The 23571-nt window shown below is 39.3% G+C and overlaps 1 protein-coding gene across 4 annotated transcripts in view; it reads left to right on the forward strand.

Moving 5' to 3' along the window:
* The window catches only part of NCKAP5 (NCK associated protein 5), a 998748-nt gene that overhangs the window by 658074 nt on the left and 317103 nt on the right, over positions 1–23571 (forward strand). For all 4 annotated transcript variants that reach the window (XM_058434310.1, XM_058434311.1, XM_058434312.1 and 1 more), the window contains one exon: positions 21772–21859. In XM_058434310.1, the coding sequence (XP_058290293.1) occupies positions 21772–21859 (88 nt within the window). The remainder of the gene's footprint in view (positions 1–21771; positions 21860–23571) is intronic.

The following is a 23571-nucleotide window of genomic DNA, read 5'->3' on the forward strand; positions in this document are numbered from 1 at the left end:
CACACCAAGCTCTTTTGTGTGTAGGGCTGGGCCTCAGGGTCATTGTCATTGATCTGGCCACAGGACAGTGGCTCAGATTTTATTTGGTTTTACTGTGGAGCATGGGGCTACTGCTTTTACTGTCATCTGAATTTTGCTAAATTCAAGAGCAAATTTGCTCTCTTCCTTCTTTCTTTATTTCTCCTTCCTAATTCTTTTCTCTCTCCCACCTTTCTAATTTTTTTGTTCATGTCCTAGAGCCACGCCAGTACTCACAGCCACCCAAGCATTGCAGGCTTTTTTGTGCCTTTGTACCTGCTGTTCTTGTTGGACAGCCTTTTCTTAAGTCCTTCCATTGGCAAGGACTTCTCACCTTTCCAGGCTTCACCACAACAGTTTCAGTTCTGGAAAACCTTCTCTGTAAATCCCCTCTCCTCCCATTTCCAGGTGGCCCACTTCTCTCCTCTCAGCACAGTCTGGCTCCCTCTCTCATGGTACTTACTGCGTGCTATTGTGTCGACACACTTGTTCATCACTTCATTAAGCAGTAGTAAGTTCCTTTTGGGTAGAGACTGGGTCTTGTATCTCAGGATTGTTTGCACCCAACAATGTTAAGACTCAGTAATTAGTGGGTGAATGAATGGATTGTGTTTGGATGGAAATAACATGTCCACTCCTTGCTCCGGGAAATGATGCACATTCGACGTGCTCACTGCCTTGATGAAGTTTTATCATTATTTGGAAAATTCAGACATGTTCATGACCGTGGAGTAGTACAATAAACAGAGGGATCGGAGCCCTGTAATCAAGGAAGGCTTTGTGGAAGAGTTGGCATTTGAGCTCTTCCATGAGTTATATTTATTCTTCATCCTTCCGCCTGGTATAGGGACCAAAAAATGAAAAGTCAGAATATCTCCAGGAGAAAAAAAAAAGAGTTCAGTTCCTTTATCTGGTCAAAAATGACAACTCTTGAAGAGGTCTTCTTTATTTCAAATTCTTCCACCAATTAGTAGCTATATGACTTTGGACAAATTACTTGGCCACTTTAAGCAGCACATTTCTTCATGTATCAAATGGTGATTAAAATTGAGTTGTGATAAGAAAAAAAAGATAATTTATGTAGCATTCTTACCCTGATGGTTGGTATATGGTAAGTGCTCAATAAATATTAATCATTATTACTGCTGTCATTATTAAAGCCCTTTACCATCGCGCTTATCTGTTGTAAAGTGTATGTGTTCATTGTGCTTTATTAGATAAAGTGAGCCCTGCTGTGAAAAAAAAAATACTATGCATCAAAATTTACTTTAATGTGTTTATTAGGTTGAACCATATAAAACTGTCATTTTTATAGGTCAATTGTGATCAAATATCAGCAATTCTATATGAATCAACTTAATATGTATGTATTTACCCATTTAGAATCTTAGATCTTGCTTATAAATTATAAAGTCTTTAAATGGAAAACATTATACATGAGAAACTTTATCATCTCATGATCCGCTAATTTCAAGCAGTAGTCTGTATAAAACCGCCACTTGCCAAAGAGTCTTGGGCAGTTCACTGGAGTACGTCATTTAATACTGAAAACGCAAGGCTGAAATTGTGGTAAGACCACAGCACCCAGATCTCAGTAAGGTTAAGTTTTAGTTTGGATCACAAACATGGTAAGTGAACTTGATCTAATGTTTTCCTGGTGTTCCAAGTTTGATAAACCAAAAAGTCAAGCCCAGCATAGACAGTATAATTCAACTAAAAGTTAAGTGGTACCTGTATTGTGCCACAAGGGACAACATACCTGTTGAGATGCAAAACTGAGAATGTGATGAATCATATAGGTTAGGTTTTAAGATGCAGCAGGAATCCATTTGGATATGGAGATTTCTAGTGGCTTTTGGACTAATTCTTGCTGAATTTGAATAGCTTCACTAGTGGTGGACGGGAGTCACATTCTAGGAAGGAAAATGAGAAGTAGGTCTGGAGGCAGGAAAGCAAAGGCATATATTATAAGAATGAATCCCAAGGAGCCATGGCTATCTGCACACATAGTACATGAGGAAGAACAGGGGGACATAAGGGCATAGGAATAAGTATGTATTTCAAATGCCTTGCTATGTGGTTCAGTCTTTGTCTTGTGGACACTAAGGATGGGTCCATGGAAGGTTTTCAATCAAATAATTGAAATGATAAAAATTGTTGTTTGAAGTAGATTGACCTGCTATTGGGTGAGGATGATGGAGTGACTGACTAGTCAGGGAAATAGGTTAGAAGACTTTAAGAACAGTTCAAGGACAGGAAATAGAGGCATTGGTCAAGGAAAGAGGAAGCAGTGGAATGGAAGGAATTGGCAGTGCTTGGGAAGAGTTGGGATTTTGATGGGAAAGAGAAAGCAGTCGAAAAGATGCTCCAGGCCATTCATCCTGTGACTGGGGTGGTATCATTGTCAGTCAGGAAAGTAGAGACCTGTGAAGACACTTCCAACACAAAAGAATGTAAACCAGGATGTAGGTGCCTACACACACAACAAAAAAAGGGTTCAAGGAGCAAAAGTCCAGAGGGCCTCTAATGGCTGTCAAGTTCAGGCTGAGCTGTGGACCCTGAATTAGGAGCTTGCTGATGCTACCTGATATGGTTTGGCTGTATCCCCACTCAAATCTCATCTTGAATTGTAACTCTCACAATTCCCATGTGTCATAGGAGGAACCAAGTAGGAGGTAATTGAATTATGGAGGCAGGTCTTTCCTGCGCTGTTCTGATGATGGCTAATGAGTCTCATGAGATCTCGCGGTTTTAAAAATGGGAATTTCCCTGCACAAGCTCTCTCCCTTTGCCTGCCGCCATTCATGTGAAACGTGCCTTTCACTTTCCACCATGATCGTGAGGTCTCCCCAGCCATGTGGAACTGTAAGTTCAATAAATGTCCATCTTTTTTAAATTGCCCAGTCTCAGGTATGTCTTTATCAGCAGTGTGAAAACGGACTAATATACTACCAAAGGTGGAAAAATGTGTGGAGCTTTTGTGAGTGTCACAGCAGCCCAGCAGCCCTGTAGCCTGCTAACAAAAAGGAGGGTGCAGAGTCCAGCCAGCTGTGCCAAAACCTAATGTTGCCAGAGCACACACTAATCCCACCATTGTTGGCAGAGGAAGAAAAATGTCACCTGTTTTCAGCTTTCAAAACCCTGCCAGTGCTCCTTATTAACAGTTCCTGAATGTTGACAGTGAAGTCTGAGAAAATTCAGTTCCCAGGCTTTATGCTCCTGAACCACCAGGGAAAACATAAGAAGGGGTGGGAATGCTTCCCAGGACTGGCAGACAGTACCAGATTTCATAAGGAAGACGAGAGAAGGCAGAGCCTAGGTGAGATATGGTGACTGGCACCTGTAGATGTGCTGAGAGCAAGGTGCTGGTGGGGCCCATGTTGAGCATGCCCAGTAGGTGATGGGAAAGCCAGGTGTAGGCTTGGAGATGTAGGTTGGGAAATCTGAAGGAAAGGGGGCAGTAAATGATTTGAGAGACAGAATGAGCATATAGGGCAAACAGAAGACTGAGATCCTAAACAGGGGTGTGGCCATCTGTAGTTGATGGAAAAGGGAAGTAGGAACTGAGATAGGAAGGAGAAGACTGTGGAGAAGGCAGTTGTGAAGGCAAGGAAGAACAAAACTTCAGGAGGGAAGGGGTGGCCAGTGCAGGCACATACATAACCAGAAAGTTTCAGAAAAAAACGTTGAAGGGGAAGACTTCAGGCCCACTGATGATAAGAAACCACTCTGACACGCCTGCAATCCCAGCACTTTGGGAGGCCGAGGCAGGCAGATCACGAGGTCAGGAGATCGAGACCATCCTGGCTAACATGGTGAAACCCAGTCCCTACTAAAAATACAAAAAAAATTAGCCGGGCATGGCAGCGTGCGCCTGTAGTCCCAGCTGCCTGGGAGGCTGAGGCAGGAGAATGGCGTGAACCTGGGAGGCGGAGCTTGCAGTGAGCCGAGATCGCGCCACTGCACTCCAGCCTGGGTGACAGAGCAAGACTCCATCTCAAAAAAAAAAAAAAAAAAAAAAAAAACACAGTAAACCACTCTGAGTATAGTGATCAGGGCAAAGTCAGATTGAAGTTAATTGTTGAGGTTAATTTGGTGGGGAAAAATGTGAAAGCAGAACATATAAATTCCTTTTTATAACAGGTAGTGGAGAGAAGGGAGGAAAGAGGAATAGATTGCAATGGGAAAAAGGAGACAAAGGAGGCATCCATTAGGATAAATTTACTTGCCATCTGATAAAGAAGATCTGGTGGAGAGATAAAAACAGCTATGAAGAGGGCAGGATGAAAGCAGAGGTCCAGAAGAGACAAGAGAGAATGGAAGCAAGGAGTCCAGCAACAGTCATGCAAAAGAGGGCTCAGGGGCCTCCGTATCTGTAAATATTCTAATTGGCTTTGCAATTGAGATAATCAGGAACATATTGAATTCCCCTGAAGAGTATGGTGTCAAAGCAAGGAGAGCAGCAACGTGGTTCACAGAATGATAATCATCCCTTCTGTCCAAACTGAAAATCAGGAAATGAGCAACACCAGACACACTGCCAGTTGACGTGGATACAAGCTCCCTCTTCTGTATTGATGTGCTTCAAATAGCCACGCTTATTAACTGCTGTGTGATAATGAAGGCTCTCTATTGAAGGCTGGGGTTGCTGTCCATGTTCACTCATAAGAAGAACATCGACGTTTGATTTACTCAACTTCACTAATCAGTTTCTTGGTTGCAGAAAACCTGCAATCTCATTTTAGAGCCCCTATTATAGCCTAACAAGATATAGATAATTAAGTCCTAGGGGACCATGTTCTAACTGGTTGCTGCAGAACAGGCCCTTTCCCTCTCTTTTCCAATCTGGGACAAGTCTTTGCACTTTACAATTAAATCTGCTCTTCTTTCAGCACAGTCCTTTGTTTTGAGGGAGGCAATGATAACTGAAATCAGGTTATCTTGCTTATTACTTGATTTTTAACATCTGTATAGCGTAGGTACTATTGTCTTTATCAATATTACAGTAAAATTCTGTGGATGGAAAGAAAACAAAGGTCTGCACAGTTTCTCATGTTTGTGTAGAGAGATGGGGGAAAAACTTATAATCCTGGATCTAAAAATCCCGCAGCACAGCTTTAAGATAGAAAATAATGTGTGTTTCTGTGCATACTGTCATGGTATTCTCTAGCAGCTTAATCAATGTAGTATATTATCACTCATTCTTTATATCTTAAAAATCCTATCACTTGGGAATTTGGTGTTTATGAATGCTTAGTTTTCCTTATTTTTTATTTTATACTATTATCTGAGAATTGTGTTTCTTTTTCTATTGCTTTTAAATATCAAAGAAAATTTTTTTAAAATTAGTTTCAGTATATAGATTCTCTGCCCTTTCCCCTCAAGTATCCTTGCTTTTTTTTTTTTTTTTTTTTGTACCATTGACAATTTAAGAATAAATGGACACTATTTTGGCCTAAAGTTACTGTATTTCCAAAATCCTTTTCATTCATCAGGAATGTACATTAAAAATGCTGTATAAAAGCTTGTATTCCATGATAAAAAATACTTGAAGATTCTTGACTTTTGTTTCATGTCAACCTTTTGGTTGGGGAAAGTTGCGGTTATTGGTATTGGCTTTATCATAGCAGTTCTTTCTTAGCAACAGATATTCTGATGTGGTTATTCTTTATTTCCTTATAGACATCCAAGGTCAAGAAGAACATATTCCAAACACTAAAGGAAACCTGAGCATCCAAAAATGTTGGGAATACATGCACAAATACATGGATTAAAATGAGATAGGGGCTGCAAAATACGTATGTACACATTGGGGGAGCATTATCTTGAAGCCTGGTTGATATTGTTTGAGATGTAGGATGTATGTAGCAGTGAACATAACTTTAAATGCATGTAATTCCATTGGGAGAAACTTAAGTAGGTGTGCTGACAGTGATCTATAATGCTTTGTGTTTGATTAAAATGCCAGCATGTATACCAAACTAAAATGAAGTGCTCTTACTTTCAGTAGAGAGAGACTATTTTACACATACTTAAAGCATATTTCTTATGAAGAAAATCATAATAAGCAAGTTAAAATTTGCAAATAAGATCATTAGTTATGTTTGAAAATTCCCTTTCCATCAAGCTAAGTCCAATTCATTTTTCAAAACTTCAGTACATCAGCATCTCCAGAGAGCCTTCATTGATGCTCAACTCTCTTCATGCCCCTGGCATCCTCTTCTGGCTCTTAATACATTGTGGGGTCATTGTTGGTCTGCCTGTCTCCTACAGTTGGCAGTTTTTCTTCATTCAAGTTACTTGTTACAACACAAAGCATATCATAGGCATTCGACAGATGATTATCAAAGAGAGGAACAGATAAATGGATGAGGGGATACATGAATGAATGAATACATTAGGAAGCAATCATTCACATTACGTAAGGTGTTATTTTTAAGCTTTCCACCATTGGAAGTAAAATTAGATTCATCTTTTCCTTTTATTTTTCAGCATCTAATATGCCTCAAATGAGGTAAATCAATATATAGCTCCATAATTTAGGGAATTTCCATCTGCACAAGATAAACGGTTAACGTACTGTGTGATGTGGGTAGTAGGAAAAAACTTGAGATACACATAGGAGTCCCTAATGAGCTTATAAAATAGTTGTTGAACTAAGAAACCCATACATGAAATTGATTTGTTCGTATGTAACCATGCCAGGGTAGTCTATGAGTAGTTAGGAGGACATTAGAATGGAGTTTCTCATAGTTCATGTCCAAGAATATTCTTATTTAAAACACAGATTCCTGGCCTCTGCTCTCAGAGATTTGGACTTACTGGGTCTCAAGTGGACCTAGGAATCTAGACTTTTAACAAGAGTCCTCAGTGACTTCCTGCAAATGTTCCAGGGAAAACATATTTCAGGACTAAGGAGACACTCCAGTGGACCACAGTTATCAGGAATACAGGAGATGGGACTTAAGCTGAAACCTGGAGAATGCATGATGTTTGGATAGGCAAGGGGAGAAGGGAAGGAATCTCATTTTTCTCATAGCTGCTGGCAGAAAAATTTCTATCCGAATACCAGATGATTTTGATGACTGGCAAAATCCACATTGATGAGATCCCAGTGTAAATCATATTACTCTCAGGGTTCATTTTTGTTTTGTTTTGTTTTGTTTTCAATCTAACATAGAGGCAGCCTTTTAAATTGACTTTTTTACCCCCAGTTTTTAGTTTGACCTATTAAATATCTAGACAGACTTTCGTACTCCAGTGTTCCTAAAGATCAAGCATGCTACTTATTGAGGTGTCTTGAGTTGCGTATTTTAAACAATAAATATTGGGTAAAAGTAATGAAACATTAGAAGTATCCTTTTACCAACACCACCAAGAAACCAGAACAGAAGTCACCTCTTCCATTTTCCTTGCCAGTGAATCTTGGAAGGTTATAAAGTTTTTTGCAAGTACAGGCTGCTTTTCCATGTTTATAGATGTTTGCCATAAAATAGCCTGCATCAAAATCATGTCTATTAACTGTCTCACTGAAGGCTTGATAGTGTATTTTTCAAAAAAAAACAGACTTTGAAGGTATCTGTTTGAAGATTTCCGGACCAGAGGGAATGCATTTGTGGACAATTCAGAGATCTCAGGGAAACTAATTGTGTAGGCTGGCGATCAATTTGGCATGAGGGAAAGGAGAGTGACAATCAATATCTAGCTGGGAGGTGAGAGAAGAGCCTCAGTAGTGACAGCTCAGTCAACCAATGGAGGAAAAAAGTAACACCCAATGGGAAAAGGCCACCAAGAGCAACACTTACTTGCCCTACTTGAATTTCGGCCCTGAGTCACCTGGACACAATTGAAAAGGTAGCGAGGCTGGGCAGCCAGTCACTGAGTAGTAGTTCCATATATATCTTCAGTCCTCACAATGCACACATAGAAGACAGCATATTAGCACCAATATCTGGTTCTCTTCTCTTTCCTGGGCACTCAGAAGACTGAGTTTACCGGCTACCCTAGCAGTGAGTTGGGCCACGTGACTAGTCCTGGCCAGTGGCCCTTAAACTGAAGTGACAGCTCTCGAATGAGGCAGTGAAAATCCATACCACATTCTCCAGTTTATCTTTTCCTATCCATAGAGAAAACTTCATATTGAGAGAGTGGGGCAGGCCAAATATTTGAGTCATTCCATTGATAGGAAGATTATAATCTTTATCATCCAAATCAGGACGATGTTTGGACTGAAAGGGGTGTTGTTAATAATTTTGCCAGGACAGTAAGCTTGAGCTGAACTGTCCTGGGAAACCAGGACATAGACCCCCCTACCCATGGAAGAAAAGTGACTACCCTGCTGCTCAGACCCGAAGTTGCCCAGACTTTATGTCAATAAGAAATCCAGTACGTCAGTCACTGAGAGGTTGGGGTTGTTACTCCAGCATAACCTACCCAATCCCAACTAGTATAATAGATTATTCTCTAAACCAATTACTAGCTGAAACTTGGAGAGAGGTGCTTTACCCCTTGAACTTTCTCAAAAAGAGACAAAGCAGGTAGGGGCCTTCATAAAGTGTTAACTTGATTGGATGGTGCTTCCAAGAAGCCAATTTTCCGCCCTTCTCACATCAGCACCAAAAGGTTTACAATTCAGATAGCCTGGATCTTTAAAACCATAATAAAAACAAGTATCAACATATATAGCATTTTTTATTTTGTCTTATTGCATCCTCATAACGTCTCTCTGAAGTAAGTAGGACTAGGAGGATTTATTCATTTTGTAGGTAACTGAGGCTCAGGAAATGTGATCTGTCCTAAGTTGCATAGTGGTGAGAGTGTCTCCACTGAGCTTCACCTACGCCACTTAGGGAGCACAGGGCCTGAGGTTACACTGACCATATTGTGTCCCCAAGAGTTGAGGCTGACAGAGGATTTGGTAGCGCGACTTTTCTGGATGTGCTGTGGTTTACAATATCTGCTTCTTTAAGAGAAGCTACTCTGAAATATCATGGAACAAGTGTCACAAGAGGCATGCAAATTAAGTAGCAGGCCCAGTGAAGAATGTGCTGTTGGCATCCGTGTGGCTAGATGGGCCAGTACTGTGGGTTCTTAAAGCATCTCTTTGCCACTGTTCCACCTTCTTGTCCAGAAAATATAACACTATAATTTTATCCCAAATACAGCCAGTTAGATTTTCTTGCCTTTCTTTTACACCCCCATCAAAAAAGTTAGCAACAGATTAACACCGGCTACTTACTGTGCAGCTTTGGACATTATTCAGATCCAGTGTGACTGTTAGTTTGACCTCTGCAAGCTTTAATGACTAAACACGTGTCAACATACAAAAAAAAAACAAAAAACAAAAATAAAAACTGTGTCAGATGTAGAAAATGGGAATCAGATTGAAAATGAGTTTGCCAGTGAGAATCAAGTTCAGTCAATTCATTCGATTCTTAATTTTCTCTGAGTCAAACTCCCAAACAGATCTTGAAGTATGACAGACAGCATGTGGCCTGTTTGGTAAGTGTTCTAGGGATTGTAACCATCTGATGAAGAGCCAGTTACAACTGTGGAGAATTATATAGCTTATGTGAAATGCAAAGTGAACTGCATTTGGCATACCTAACATTAGATTCAAACTTTTAAAAGCATGGTGCAAATTAAGAGAAGAAATCTTTTTTTGTTGTGTGTTTTTGTTTGTTTTTCTTTTTGTTTGAGACAGAGTCTCACTCTGTCACCCGGGCTGGAGTGCAGTAGTGTAATCTCAGCTCACTGCAACCTCGACCTCCTGAGTCCAAGCAATCCTCCCACCTCAGCCTCCCAAGTAGCTGGGACTATAGGCCTTTGCCACCACACCCAGATATTTTTTTTTTTTTTTTTTTTTGTAGAGACAGAATTTCATCATATTGCTCAGGCTGGTCCTGAACTCCTGAGCTCAAGTGAACCTCCTGCCTCAGCCTCCCAAAGTGCTGAGATTACTAGTGTGAGCCACCGTGACTAGCCAAGAGAAGAAATTTTGATGGTCCAGACCACATTTTATTTTTCTTTCACCAAGGTAAAATTGTAAAATACTAATCTTTATCAAATGGGGGAAAAGAGGCTCCAGGTTGTTATTACATTAGTTTTCTAGAAGAGAACTGCCTCTAATTAGAATTTAAGGTGTATCCTCACTATAAATTAAAGTATTTTCTTTATTCCTAAACACAGTGGCCAATAAAGATAAATATGGGAGGCCAATAATAAATTCAGCCATCTGTTATCTTCATGGTCTCCCAAGATTTGAACACTGAGCTGTAAACATCTATCCCCAAAATAATAGATTTATTTTTAAATTAGCTGTCTTGGCAATTCAGAGTCCTTTTTGAGCAGTATCAGAGAATGTTTGTGCTTCAGATTACTCAAGAAAATAAAAAGCAGACCTAATGCTGAATGTATTTGTGGAATTTTATTATTTGGAAGACCTTTTTAAGGACACATTTGACAAGGATAGCCTCTGAAGTTGAGTAGATAAGCTCATGAGACTGAACATGGGAAATGATATTAGCTATTGACTATGTATTAATAAAATTAATCACAATAATAATTGTTGTGGGAAGTCAGGGACCCCGAACAGAGGGACCTGCTGAAGCCGCGGCAGAAGAACATAAATTGTGAAGATTTCATGGACATTTATCAGTTCCCCAAATTAATACTTTTATAATTTTTTACACCTGTCTTTATGGCAGTCTCTGAACATAAATTGTGAAGATTTCATGGACACTTATCACTTCCCCAATCAATACTCTTATAATTTCCTATGCCTGTCTTTAATCTCTTAATCCCGTCATCTTCATAAGCTGAGGATGTATGTTGCCTCAGGACCCTGTGATGATTGTGTTAACTGCACAAATTGTTTGTAAAACGTGTGTTTGAACAATATGAAATCTGGGCATCCTAAAAAAGAACAGGATAACAGTGATTTTCAGGGAACAACGGAGATAACCATTAAGGTCTGACTGCCTGCGGGGCCGAGCAGAACAGAGTCATATTTCTCTTCTTGCAGAAAGGGAATAGGAGAAATATCACTACATTCTTTTCCCAGCAAGGAATAACCTTGGGAAAGGAATGCATTCCCAGGGGAGGCCTCTAAATGGCCACTCTGGGAGTGTCTGTCTTATCTAAATGGCCACTCTGGGAGTGTCTATCTTATGCGGTTGAAGATAAGGGATGAAATACGCCCTGGTCTCCTGCAGTGCCCTCAGGCTTGCTAGGATTAGGAAATTCCAGCCTGGTGAATTCTAGCCAGACCGGTTGTCTGCTCTAGAACACTGTTTCCTGTTAAGAGGTTTATCAATGACAATATGTGCCCAGCAGGACATGGAACCTCATCATTAATTCTGATTTCTCCCTGGCCTTGTGATCTTGCTCTGCCATTTGCCTTGCAATCTTTTATTGCCCTGTGAAGCATGTGATCTCTGTGACCCACTCCCTATTTGTACACCCTCTCCCCTTTTGAAATCCCTAGTAAAAACTTGCTGGTTTTGCAGCTCAGGTGGGCATCACGGAAGCTGCCGACATGTGATGTCACCCCCAGAGGCCCAGCTGTAAAATTTCTCTCTTTGTACTCTCTTTATTTCTCAGACCAGCCAGCACTTAGGGAAAATAGAAAAGAACCTATGCTGAAATATTGTGGGCTGGTTCCCCTGATAAATAATTATAATTATTACATTAATTTAAAACCTGGCTCTATTTAGGGAAATAACCCATTTTGTAGACCTGTTGTGCATTATCTGGATATAGTGTCAATCCTGACTTCAAACTGTTAACCAGGCAAGCAAAAGCCAGTGAGGTGTATTTCTCCTTTGTGGAATTTACTTGACATGTGACATATTCTTTCTCCCTCCCCTTCTCTTTGTGGATGAATGTGAACTCTACAAATACATGAACCCATAAATGCAATTTTGTATTCTGCCACTGTTGAGCAAAAACACTTGAGATTTGTTTGCTAACATTCAGGGGAGTCCCTTCTACTCCATGTGCAAAATGGGACTTCTCTGAATGCCCATCTCTGCTTCCCTGCCCTCTCCCAATCGGCCTCTCTCCATGCAGTGAGCTCCCCATGCAGGATCAGTGCAAGCTTGCCTAGGAGAAAATTTATGTCACTTTCTCTTCACATAGAGATGGCCCTGGAGTGAATATGATGCAGTAATTCAAATTGGACTAGCATCTTTTGATCTGTTTATGAATGCTCTTGCATCCTCATGAGTGAATTAGAGCACTGTGGTTTCTGTGCAGAGGTGTTATTCTTGCAAAATTTGTGCTGAATTAAAAATATATATCATCTAGGAAAGAAGAAACTCCAGTCCTCCAACATTTATCCCGAGTAAGTTTCTGTTTCAGTGCAGTTTTCAGTTATGTTCACTGTAGATTTACTGTTCCTAACTATTGCAGCGAGGATAAGCAGAGATTGGGTTAAGGGCATCCGAGTCACAACCAACCTGGGGATTGTTTCTGCTTATGTGCTTAGATGTGCTAGCTTCTAAGGGAGGAAATTCTCGTTTCTAAGAAAACAAGTGGTGCAGTTGGGCAGAACCCAGTTCTAAACCAGCATTTTCCACATGAACAGTTTGCTCTTGGAATTGAAAATTAGTCAGCTTTCCTTTAGACTCCCAGACCTGAGGGAAGCTTTGCATTGCAATTAAAATGGGAAGGTAGGATAGTTTGTTGAGGAAGGCAATGGAACTAGAATGAGAAACAGAAACTTAAAAGCAAATTAAATGGGAAGCAATGCAAAATATGTTCTTCATTAAGGTAATTGTCCTATCTTCTCTCTCCCAGGTAGGAGAGCAGTGGGCTGTCTTGGCAGAGATTAGTCTGCCAGGAGCCTGAGAGTGGTGAGTTAGGGATTAAATCTAGAACCTTTCCTCATTAAGGTAATGTTCTAAACACCATAGCTAATTAGCTGAGTTGAAGCATATGGACATTCAACGTAACAAAAAGAACAGTTAGATATTTGGTTTGTTTTACGTCTGACCAGGGGACTTGCATCTTAGCTGCATGTGAAGGCATAGCCCCTTCAGTCTTGCTGGCATTTCTCCCTGTAACTACTTCTCTTTGACTAGTCACATGCATACATAGGTCTATGGGAAGTGAAAATGTAAAGATGCAGGGAATGAACAAGTGTAAAAAATCTATTAGGTTCAATCATTCACTCCACAAAGAATTTATCAAATATCTACCCAGTAACTAAGCTTTGCATAATTCCTATGGATAGCATAAACAACAAGGAGGAGTCAGTGACCTCAAGAGGAGAGCTCAGAGTGTTAAGAAAACATGAAGGGAGGGTTTCCTTAGGGAAGGGACAGGTCAAGGCTTGGCTCTGTGTTTTCTGTGGCATTTGGGTGGAATTGAGAGTACCCAGTGGGCAGGACGTATATTTCCATGAATAGCTGGTCTTAAATGCTTCAACAGGTAAATAACAGTTGTCATAATGCACAGCAGTTTCCCCTTTTCTGAGGTTTCACTTTCTACGGTTTTAGTTACCTGAAGTTCAACCAGTTAAAAATTGGTGAGGACCATACAATAAGATATTTTGAGAGAGAGAGAGAGACCACATTTGCATAACTTTTATTACAGTGTGTTGTCATAATTATTCTATTTGGTTATTAGTTGTTATTGTTAATCTCTTACTGTGCCTAATTTGTACATTAAACTTTATCATAGACATGCATGTATAGGAAAAGGAAAGTATATATAGGGCTTTGTAGTATCCAAGGTTTTAGACATTCACTGGGGGGATCTTGGAACATATACCCCATGGCTAAGAAGACTACTGTATTACTGTGCATAAAGCCTGGATCTAGAATTTTGATCTAATTGGTAGAAAAGATTGACTAATGCAAGTACAGTCATCCCTCAGTTTCCATGGGGGATCCATTCCAGGACCCCTCCTCAGATACCAGAATCTGGGGATGCTCAGCTTTCTTATGTAAAATGGCATAATACTATATTTTCATATAATCTACACACATCATCCTGTATGCTTTGAATCATCTCAAGATTACTTTTAATACCTAATACGATGCCTACACTTCACTTCATTCATGTGGATTCAATGTAGTGCTCAGTGCATGGCAAATTCAAGGTTTGCTTTTTGGAACTTTGTGCAGTTTTTTTTTTCCTGAATATTTTCAGTCTACAATTGGTCGAATCCACAGATGCAGAACTCACAGATTTACGGAGGGCTTAACTGTACAGCATTTGCAAGTAACGAGAACCCATCAATCCAGATGTTACCACGTGATAACAGTATAGCAGAAAATGTTGATACCCAGCCAAGTAAACGCCAGGGTGGTTTAAATATTTGAGTGAATGCTGATGTGGCACAGTAGAAATAGATTACAAGTTTGGAGTCAAACAGTTCCAATACCAGCTCTACTATTACTGGGAGTATCATCTTGAATGAGTTCCTTATTCTCATGGAACCTCAATGTATGCATTTTTAAATAATTGAAATGAAGTATTTTTGATGCATTTCAAAGTAAGTCTACTGTAATCCCAGCATTTTGGGAGGCTGAGACATGAAGATCAGGAGTTCCAGGCCCCCCAGTCTGGGAAACATGGCAAAACCCTGTCTCTCCAAGAAATACAAAATTTAGCCAGGCATTGATGGCTCGTGCCTGTAGTTCCAGCTAACTAGAGGCTGAGGCTGGGCAATCACTTGAACCTGGGAAGCAAACATTGCAGTGAGTCGAGATTGCACCACTGCAACCTTCCAGCCTGGGTGACAGAGTGAGACCCTGTCTCAAAAAAAAAAATAAATAAATAAAAAAAGTAAGTCAAAGGCATATTCCCAAGGTGTACATATATATCAATAACTGGAGTTCCATATGTGTTTACAGTTCTCTTTTCTTGATAAAATTTACATACAATGAAATACATAAATCTTAAATGTAACGTTGGCTGAATTCCAACAAATGCATATACCCTGTACAGTCCAAATCCCTACAGAGTTACAGAACATCACTCTTACCCCAGGAAGTTCCTTTATATCCTTACCAGTCAATCCCTGCCACCACCCAAGGCAATTGCTATTCTTAAATTTTCCACCATAGATTAATTTTGCCTATACTAGAATTTCATATAAATTATATCATATAGTATTTTGTCTTTTGTGTGTGGCTTCTTTAACTTAGCATAGTTTGTGAGATTCTTCAATGTTGCTGCATACATCAGTTATTCCTTTTGATTGCTGGTATATATTCCACTGTAGGAAATACATAGGATAGTTATATGTTGATGGATACCTGTTTTGGATTTTTAAAATTAAAAAATTTAAAAATTTTAGAAATTCATCATAAGAGACTAGGGTTAGGATTTAAACTAGGGTTTTGGACAAGAATTAATGCTATTCATATTGTGGAGATTCAAGGAACAGACTAGTTTGGTTATATACAAATAAATGAATTTTGTTTGTCTTGAACATCCAAAGTGAAGTATGCGTTGATATTTAACCCTACTGTATAGGCATCCAGTATGAGGGAGCTAGTATTTTATTGCAAGTATTCCTCCTTTTGCAGCCAATATGGGAAGTATGCTGGTCCTCTTTGTTGCTATTGGCTCTAGAAGATGAACATTGTTCTCTACATGGGGCTGTGTTGTGTCAGGTTTCCTAGGAGGGACGCCTAGGGTGAAGAAGGGATGCTTCAGGGACCCCATTCCCCCTGCCTCTTTCTAATTTAACTGCAGCCTCTTTCTTCCTGTCATTAAATGAAGTTCAGTCATGGTCCCCCTTCTTAAGTAGACACGATTTCTCAAAGTGAGAAGATTGGGAGTCAAATACAGTGAAACACAAGGAAAAGCAATTTGCAAGTTTCAGCAGCAGCTCTTGACAAACTTCATGGTATGGGAGAATCAAAGGGAATGTGACAGGCACTTCTTGCAGCCTCTCACCTGACTAGAAGAATATTAAGGAATATTGAATAATTTCATGGTTAATTTCGTGATTAAGTTGGCATTTGATTAATCAGCAAGTAAACATGTTAAAATATTTTCTAAAAACAAAATTTAATTTGGTTCAGCCTTCAGTTGAATGAGCCCTATCAGTTATCAGTGTGAGTTGGGGAGAATGACTTCTTGAGTGGCTTCTTGTTTTCTGTTCTTTTCTATTTCTGTCAAAAATGAAGTTAGTCTCAATTGAATATCTGAATATAGGGGTCAAAAAGAACAATTTGGTGTAATAATTGGATCAGTCCCTTGAGTGTCATTAATCAAAACAGAGGGCTAGATTTTGGGTTGGGGTTGGAGGGAAGGCATGTGAAAAAGCCCACAGTCATTTGCATGTTGGAATAATCAGCTTCTAATGTAGCTTGGAGCCATATTTTCCAACACTGCTTTCATTATTGAATAAGTCCAGGTCTTCAAAGTCCAATCCATATTCTCTGATTACAAAGAAGGCCTTTGATATTATCAAGTGTTGTCTTACCATGAAAAAGTTCAGAAAACCACCGTGTTTTAACATTTTCTTTCAGAAGGATCTTCCTTTGGTGTCTAGACGGACCAGCTCTTGAGACACTGGAAACAGATCCAGTGACAAGTACTCCAGTGGTCCGCACTTTAAAAGGAGGTCAATGACAAAGGTGGTCCCCTGGGAACTGGGAGAGAATTTAGTTAAAATGGCTCACTGATCCTGCTTTTTGGTGCTTTTGAATTGTTACTCTTCTCATGCATTAATTTTAATATGCGATTTCCCTAATTTTAACTTAGTGCCCTTCTTAAGCAAGGTTTTTGCTTCTCCCAGAGGAAACACTATAATAAGAATTTATTGATTACATAATGTGTACCTTAAAAAATAGAATCTATTTTAATAAAATAAAATGCCTGCATTTATACCTAATGTTACCTGAGACATACTGTTTGCATATGTATTTAGTTTGTTTCCTCTGGCTGTCCTAGGAGTTAACTTTTTAAAAATAGTTCACTTGATGTACATTAGAATTTATTACAACTCAAGTATAATTTTGGTTTCTATATTTTTAGTTATGGCAGCTACTTGACCAATATTTAGGGGAAAAAGGGGTCTTAGTTTCAGGTGGGGGAAGGAGATGAAGAGCTAGAAGATATGAATTAAGGTGAGTATTTAAGGATAAATTGCAACCAGCTATTTAATAAATAAACAAACAAAACACGGAAAACTCTGCCCAAGCTTGAACTAGAGGGAGAGGGAGGAATTGGCTTATTTCTTAATCATATTGGGAAGACAGATGGTGGAACTGTACTATGTGCTGGCTAGTAATGCAAACTTTCATTCATTAGCTGTCAAAATAATAAAATGAAGCAAAATGTAATTGGGCATCAAACAACAATGGATGATGCTTTAGTCTTTGATTTTTGGGAAAATAGAGAAGTTTGTTAAATGAGAATTTTTTTTAAAAGATGTCATCAGAGAGTAAATAATGGCATATTCTTATCAGGTTTAAAACATTTTCTCTGTGACATGATTCACAGAGGTTATAAAAAGATAGGACAACTTGATTTTTTACCAAGGGTTAGGATGGGGCCCTGTGACTCTGTTCCAAGACGTAGGTGGGAAATGTAATTGGTTTTGATTAATCATAAAGTAGTGCCAGAAAAGTGTTTACCATATTACTAAGGGTTATGAACTGCTCAAGATTGTTTTAACAATTTCCTGTCCACCCCCACTTTCTCCTATTTTTTAAGTATAAATCCAAGAAAAATGGGGGAAAGGTGAATAGATATTTTTCTTTTTGATCCAGCAACTTGTGTCTAGAGCTTGTAATTATACAGAAGAGATAATTTAGCAAGATACCCATTGAGACAGGGTTGTGTTTTAACTTAGTAAAAAATAATATGATTTCATTTTAACCGAGTTCTATTTGGCCACTTTTAAATCAGATGTTTAAAAATGAATGCAATAAGGATTAAAAGAAGACATCCAGTTTCTGTGCTAAGGTGGGAAGAAAGTAGACTAATATTTAGAAAACCAGGATACCAGGCCTTTATCTGCCAGGAACAAGCTGAGTGATCTTGGGCAAGTCTTAGGACCACTGTCATTACTTCCTTGTTTATGATAGTTCGGCAAACATGATGGAAAATCTGATACCACTCAAGAGCTTGTTTACATAAAATGAAATCAAGTATTAGCAATCGGTTCTGATCACTTATTATTTCAAAATTTGTGACTTCTTTGCACCGATTTTTTTTTCTCACATAAGCTTAGTTTTTCTCATGATCTCCCCAGGTCAGAAATGGTATTGTTGCCTTCTTGGGTTCATCAACCAAAGTTGTTCGCCAAGGTAACTCCTAGTTAGGAGTTAAGACTCTTACTTATTTGAAACCATTTTCCTGAATGTCAATAAGGTCAAGTAGAAACAGGCTGTTGTATTTAGAGTCAGTAAAAATGATTTCATCCAAACTCCCTATCCAGCTAACCATGATCTCTAAAGCAAGCCATCTAACCTTTCTGTGCCTTAGGTTTCTCATCTACCAAATAGATAGAATGATTTTTTAAAAGTAAATTATAATGATGAACAGATGAGACAGTTCTTTGGCAAGTTAAAAGTACTATTAAATTGAGTTATTATTAATAACATAAGATTTGTGAAAATATAGGGAACAGCTTCTGCTCTCTCAGCTGGATACATGCAGAGGTGGCTTGTATAAGTATGTGGTCACAAATCATTTTTAGAGTACTCATAACCAGCGCCCACCATCTTCCTGAAAACCCAAATGAGTCCTTGTGCCATCCTCTGGAAAGGCAGAATTTCTCCAATTAATAATCTAGGTCTGGCCTGTCCCAGTTGTCTACAGTTTCCTCACTCTGCTGCTGAGTAGTTACGCGCCATATTAGAAAGGTGACATTTTGAACTGTCCTATCCTGCTTACTGCAATGGGCTTCCCACATCAGCGGATTCACTGGTCTCCTAGAGCCCTTAATTTGTCATAGGAGAAGCGCTTAGTAAGAGGGAGAAGCTGGATCAGCCTGCTTTTCTTCACAGTTCTCTTCAACCAGTGTCCTACTGAGTCACTAAAATACATGCTTCAAGGTGGGCCTGGAAAAGATAACCAGTTCAGGTTCTGGACAGAGAGCATCGTGTTCAGGGCATTGAGTTCAGGCTTCTTGCTCCCAGAGTTTGGGTCTATGAATCTTCATGGTGGGCCCCAATGATGAGGTCATCCAGACACAGTCTGAACATACAGCGTGAGTGTCTGGCATAGAGTAACTACTTCACACTTTAAAAAATGAATTAGCAAAGAATTCATATAAAATAATGTCTAGTGAGTATGTGTTTTATCTATAATTGAGAGAGATACATTAGAAATACATGGCATAGTTCTATACCAAATGTTGTCATTTATTCCAGAAGATAAGACCTGCATATACAAAATATTTGAGCATTAAAGTGAAGGATTTTTAAGTGATAGAGTAAATAGTTTGAAGTATAGGGCTATAAGAATTCAAAGAAGCAGGAGATCAATGAGGAGATATCTTAGGAAGTGAAACTTAAGGTAAATTTGGAAAGAGGGATGAAATATAGGAAGATGAAATGGAGGTGGCATTCTAAGAAGTATCACCAGCATAAGCAAATGTCTGGAAATGGGAATAGGTGTGTTTCCTTTACTCTTTACTTCGGGGTAATGGGGAATCACTGGAGGTACACATTTAAAACAAAACAGGATTATAACATATAATATGTATTATAATTTGTAGAAACACTTATACATGTGTATAAAGAGGTATGTGTAAAGATGTTGATTGTTTGAAATAACAAAAATTTTGGAGTAATTTAAATTTCATAAGTAGGGGAATGCTTAAGTAACTTACATTCTCAACATGACATACTAGGAAGCACATTCATGTGCACATAATGATATTTGGTCAACTGTGGACTGGTTGCAAAACTGTGGTCTCTTAAAACTATAATGGAGCCAAAAAAACTCCTGTTGGCTGGTGACATCCTGATGACCCTGATCCTGCGTAGGCCTAGTCTAATGTGTTTGTTTGTGCCTTCATTTTTAATAAAATAATGTAAAAAAAAATTTTTTTTTTTGAGACAGTTTTGTTCTTGTCACGCAGGCTGGAGTGCAGTGACAAGATCTCAGCTCACTGCAACCTCCGCCTCCTGGGTTCAAGCGATTCTTGTGCCTCAGCCTCCGGAGTAGCTGGATTACAGGCACCTGCCACCACACCCAGCTAATTTTTGTATTTTTAGTAAAGATGGGGTTTCATCATGTTGGCCAGGCTGTTATTGAACTCCTGACCTCAGGTGATCCACCCACTTCGGCCTAATCCCAAAGTGTTGGGATTATAGGGGTGACCCACCGTGCCCAGCCAAAAATGTTTTTTGTTTGTTTGTTTTCAGATAGCGTCTCCGTCGCCCAGGCTGGAGTGCGGTGGTGTGATCCTGGCTCACTGCAACCTCCGCCTCCCAGGTTCAAGCGATTCTCCTGTCTCAGCCTCCCGAGTAGCTGGGATTACAAGAGTTTGCCACCACACCCAGCTAATTTTTGTATTTTTGGTAGAGGTGGGGTTTCACCATATCGGTCAGGCTAGTCTCAAACTCCTGACCTCAGGTGACCCACCCACCTCAGCCTCCCAAAGTGCTGAGATTACAGGCATGAGCCACTGTGCCCAGCCAACAAATGTTTTTTAAAACAATTTTTAAAAAGCTTATATACTAAGGACATATAGAAAATATTTTTATATAACTTATACATGTTTATGTTTTAAGAGAAATGTCATTACAAGCATCGAGTTTTTTAAAAATTTAAAAGTTTATAAAGTAAAAATTATAGTAAGCTAAGGTTTATGATTGAAGAAAGAAAAATATTTTTTATAGATTTAGTGCAGTGTAAGTTTGCAGTGTTTAGAGTATACAGTGTTCATAGTGTACAGTAGTGTCCTGGCCTTCACATTCACTCACTCCTCAGTCACTGACTCACCCAGAGCAACTTCCAGTCCTATGAGCTCCATTCGTGGCAAGTGTCCTATACAGGTGCACCATTTTAAGTCTTTCATATGGTATTTTTCCTGTACCATTTCTATATTTAGGTATGTTTAGATACACAAATACTATTGTTTTGTAATTTTTCTACAGTGCTAAGGACATTAACATGTTATACAGGTTTGTAGCCTGGGAGCAATAGGCAATACCATATAGCCTAGTTGTGTAGTAGGCTATCCCATCTGGGTTTATGTAAGTACACGCTATGCTGTTTGCACAATGACAAAATCACCTAATGATGCATTTCAACATTTCTCAGAACGTATTTCTGTTATGAAGCAATGCATGACTGTAGTTGAGAAGAATGAAGTAAATATTTACGTGCTGTCATGGAAAGACCATCACAGAAAGACCTGACAGTAGATTAATGGGAAGAATGCGTTCCTATAATATGTGTTAACTTTGAAAATTGGTGTTTAAAAATCAAAGTGGTTTTTTGGGAAGATTGATGTAGTGACACTGTATCAAATTAAAAAGAAGTGATTGGAAATGAAGAGGGATATTGGGAGATAGGTGCATGAGTTTAGATGTCCAAGAACAAAGAGGGGCACCTGAATGGAAGAGAAAGAGAATGTAGAGGTATCCAAAAGAATGGTTGCGAAGGACTTCATGACAGATAATTAATAGAAGATTAAGGAGAGAGAAGAGAAAAGAGATTTCCAGGTTGAAGCTTGGGAAATACGCATAGAAGAGTGATTTCTGCAACTTGAATGGATCCGTGTTAATTAGAAACCTTCTTTAAGAAATTCTTCATATTTTTGTTTCTCAGGATGGAAGAAACAGTACGAAATCTATTGCAGAGTCAAGGATCTCCAGAGCAGAAAAAAGAAGAAACTGTTAATATAATGGTCTATCAGGTACACCATGTTTATTATTCTTGGCTGGATACTGGTCTGCTTGTTTTTCTGGTATTTCTCTAGGTTTGTCCTCTCTAACCCAGAGATAAATAAGAGGTGTGTTCCAGACCCCAGTGCTAAGAGCCACCTAGTCCCCTCTGTTTTGAGGAATCATACACGTTTATTCCATTCCTTCATTTCATAAACTCCTACTGTGAAACAGAGTGTAGATTTGATTCTAGGAAGATGCAAAAAATAAGTTTATGGTGAATGAGAGAGACTTGTATAAGCATTGCAGTACTCTGTGGCCAGGACTAAAAGAGAGGTGTGTACAACATTCTCTGGGAGCACAGGAGAGAGAATGCCTCATCCTGGCTGAGGAGGTGAGGAATACATAATTGCCAGAGGTGTGACATTTAAGGTGGGCCTGTGGAATAGAGAACTCTATGAAGGGCGTACCAGGTAGAAGGGACACCTAGGTAAAGGTGCAGTGGTGTGAATCTTCACAGCAGGCTTGTGGAGAATAAGCACCTCCAGATAATTAAGTAATGACCTGGCAATAAAAAGTTACAGTGAGACTGAGAGTACAGGGAAGAGCTGGATGGGGTCTGGGGTGTATGCAGTCCTCCTGGGTCTGGCCTTGCACCTCAGGCAACAGGGAGTCTAAAGAGGTCCAAAGAGAGTAAGCAGTCAATGAAATAACAGGCCTTTGTCTTCTTCTGATAGCCCTTATCCCACTGTCCTTTAACACCAGCAAAGCTGCCAGGCCAGGAAGCAGGACATCTAATCTGAGTATGGTCCAGGTTGCCTACACAGATGAGAAGGCTCTGATATGGTGGAAAGGGGAAATAAAATAGAAACAGCACAGACACTGTATATAGATAAATTTAGGACTTTTACTGAAAATCACTTCAAATCACAAATAGAGACCCAGCATCCACTGCACAACTATGTATGAAAAGCTTTAAAAGGCAAGGACATTGGTGGAAATGTGAGGTCATCACTGGGCAGCCCTGGGTTTTTGCTAGCTAAAAAGCCAGTGGGTTTGAGAAAGCAAGCATAGGAACCCAGCTGATTACCATAATGTGGCATTAGCTTACCTGAATTTGTGGGCTCTGCAACCCAACTGGTTGTGAAAAGGGATTGGGAGGAATATGTTATTACAAGTAAAAGTGTCAAAGTAAGTTAAGAAATCTGGCCATAGTTAACCTTAAGAGGCCGTATCCTAAATTGTTGACTCTTGAAATCTACACAGGGCTACTTCAAGAAGGTAGTAAGAATTATTTCCCATGTGCAGTGAATATAATGCAAAGAGTTGACTTAAGCTACCTCAGAAGAATTTAAAGTTAGCTTCATAGAGACAGTGGAAAAATCACTAAGATCAATTTCTAGGGAAAGGGCTTAGATTCTTCTTGAGAGGGTGGTCATGACAAAGGGAATGCATGCTCAGCATTTCCTGATATATGGCCTCCTAAAGAAAGGGAAAAAAATTTCAGTCCTCCTAGCTCTGAATTATTCGTAGATATTATATCTGCTTTGGTACAAAGTTGAGGTGTAAGTAAAAAATGGGACTCATTTCTGCAATGAATGGTTCGATGCAGCCTAAAAGGGTCATATGAATCTGTGAAGTAAATTATTTGTTCCCCATCACACGTAACACCTGGCTTCATTAAAACTAAATAATCAGGCGTCACTCTTGGGCTATATCTGATTTCTTCATGGTGGATCTCTTT

The sequence above is a fragment of the Hylobates moloch genome, unplaced genomic scaffold (assembly GCF_009828535.3).
Source record: "Hylobates moloch isolate HMO894 unplaced genomic scaffold, HMol_V3 SCAFFOLD_24, whole genome shotgun sequence".
Classification (NCBI taxonomy): domain Eukaryota; kingdom Metazoa; phylum Chordata; class Mammalia; order Primates; family Hylobatidae; genus Hylobates; species Hylobates moloch.